Source organism: Nicotiana tabacum, chromosome 14, assembly GCF_000715075.1.
Source record: "Nicotiana tabacum cultivar K326 chromosome 14, ASM71507v2, whole genome shotgun sequence".
Taxonomy (NCBI): Eukaryota; Viridiplantae; Streptophyta; class Magnoliopsida; order Solanales; family Solanaceae; genus Nicotiana; species Nicotiana tabacum.
In genome coordinates, this window is record NC_134093.1 from 106,577,249 (window position 1) to 106,579,703 (window position 2,455).

General features: G+C 33.2%; 1 protein-coding gene across 1 annotated transcript; it reads left to right on the plus strand.

Annotated features, from left to right (window-relative positions):
• Positions 1–1,448: 1,448 nt before the first annotated feature.
• Positions 1,449–1,754, plus strand: LOC142169077 (calcium-binding protein PBP1-like). The gene has a single exon (XM_075230280.1). The coding sequence runs from the start codon at positions 1,449–1,451 to the stop codon at positions 1,752–1,754; it is 306 nt and encodes a 101-aa protein (XP_075086381.1).
• The last annotated feature ends 701 nt before the right edge of the window (positions 1,755–2,455 follow it).

Genomic DNA, 2,455 nt, shown 5'->3' on the forward strand with positions numbered 1-2,455 from the left:
GTCCAGTCAAATAAATTCACATAAATTGAAACGGATGAATAAAATATATATAGATATATATAACGGCTATACAATGTCATTTTCTATGGTAAGTTTCCTAGTTGGCCATATAAGAGGCGGAAGAAACTTCTTAATATCCATTTAATGTGATCAATCATGATAGCAGGCCACTAAACAACATTAAGATTCGAGATTTTATGAGGTTAATTGAAACGGAATTAGATAAGAATATTACTAATCATTAGCTTGGTCTTTAGCTGACATTTCTAGTTGGTTCATAGTCTAATAGAAGAAGAAGCTAGTTTTATACAATTTCACAGGTACTATTATTTAATAATATGTGGATTTCAAAACATTGTTGCCTCAAATATTCTTAATGGAATTTGTTATGACTTAACTAGATATTTCAGCGAGAATTATTACTTTTTTTTCGAAGTATAAAAGCATCACACGAGTTAATTAATAAAATCATACCCGTCAGACAGCAAAGACGCAATAACCTGGCAATTACATGAATTAAAAAAAAAAGTATTGCCTAAAAGAAAGCTTAAAGGATGATGTTTTGGTCTGTCACTCTATCTAAGGAAAGAAAGTTTGAAAATAAAACAAACAAACAACAAACAAAAATAAAACAAATTAATAAATGGACGTGGCTGGTGCTCTTGATAAAAAAAGATTATTTTACATGATTTGATAATGTTAATATAATTCAAACTAGCTATCAATGTATTTTAAATGATTATACTAGGTTATTTATTGTACCATCAAAGATTGTATCGGAATAGTGAGTACCCTCCATCCTTAATCATCAGAGACCAGAGGTTTGGGTTGTCGGTATGAAATCTCTTTTGGTAGAAAACGCCTTATCCCCTAAAATGGGATTTTCAGGTGTGAATTCAGATTAGTTGACTCCAAAGCACATGTAGAAACATCTGGTCGGAATTACTTTTTTTTGTTTTTTTTTTGTTGTTGCATATTTAGGTTATCAAAATAGAATAACTATAGACAATTAGCTGTGGTAGTCATCTTAACCCGAAGGTATAAAAAATTATATACTATCAGCGTACAAAAATAATTGATGAATAGTGGCCATACCAAATGAGTAAACTACACATATTTTAAGGAAATTGCCCTTCAAATTTAAAACTTTATTTCTTTAAAGGAAAATGCTCTCCATTACATAGCATCCTCCCAAAAATTATTTAGTGGTATCTCTTCCCATGCAACTTCCAGGAAACTATTCTCATTCTCCCCCAGCTTCCTTCTCTCTTTTCTGTACCTTCCTTTGTTTGCATTTTCTTGGACTCTTTCCGCCAAAATTTCTTTTACATCCTTTACCTATTTATATCCCTTTGAATTTGCATATCTATCTATATATCCACATCCTAAATTTTAAATCCAATAATAATTTGCTTCTGTATTTAATTTTAAGTGCTAGTCCAATATCAATGGCTACATTGCGACGAGACGTCGTATTCGAGGATTTGTTCCCTTCAATGGTAGAGAAACTTGGAGCTGAGGGATTCTTGAAAGAGCTAAGCAATGGATTTCGAATGCTAATGGATGAGGAGAGGGAAGTCATCACATTTGAGAGTTTGAAAAAGAATTCAAAATTGTTGGGATTGAAAGATATGAGAGATGATGAGGTGACGTGCATGTTGAGGGAAGGGGATTTAGATGGAGATAGTTGTTTAAATGAGACGGAGTTTTGTGTACTCATGTTTCGTTTGAGTCCTGAATTAATGGACATATGAAGAATTTGGTTGGAGGAAACTCTTGCCAAATTGTAGCTTGATTTAATAATTTAGTCTCTTTTGATTCTTGTTATGTATTTATGAATCTCTCTAGCTTATCCATACCTATTGGTTCTTCATCTCTTGCTATATTTTGAGAGGGAGTCTTAGTGCAATGATAAAAGTTTTCGCTCATGTATTCAACCCGCGGAACAACGTGGAAATGGTAATAGGTAGTCACTTTTAAGGATGGTGTTTAAAATATATCCATAGTTCACAATGTATTTAACGATGTCACGATTCAAAATTCCGTCACAGGCATTGTGATAGCACTTAGTTTCTAAGACTAGGTAAGCCGATTATAATAACAATTCAAGCCTTTTTTTTAATAGATAATAGAACCCAACAGTGGAAAACAAAATTACAAATATAACAACCTCCCAATACTGGTAACACTGAGTCACGAACTCTAACTGAATATATGGAATGATCTCAAGGATCGAATACTCAATATTGTTTGATTAATAATTAATAGTACAATAAAATGGAAAGACTCCAAGGGACTGCGACGACCAAACATCTCTACCTTGAATCCTTGCGATCACACTTTAACTCTGTCCGAGTCCGATATCTCCAACACCTGGCTCTGCACAAAAATGTGCAGAAGTGTAGTATGAGTACACCACGATTGGTACCCAGTAAGTATCAAGACTAACCTCAGT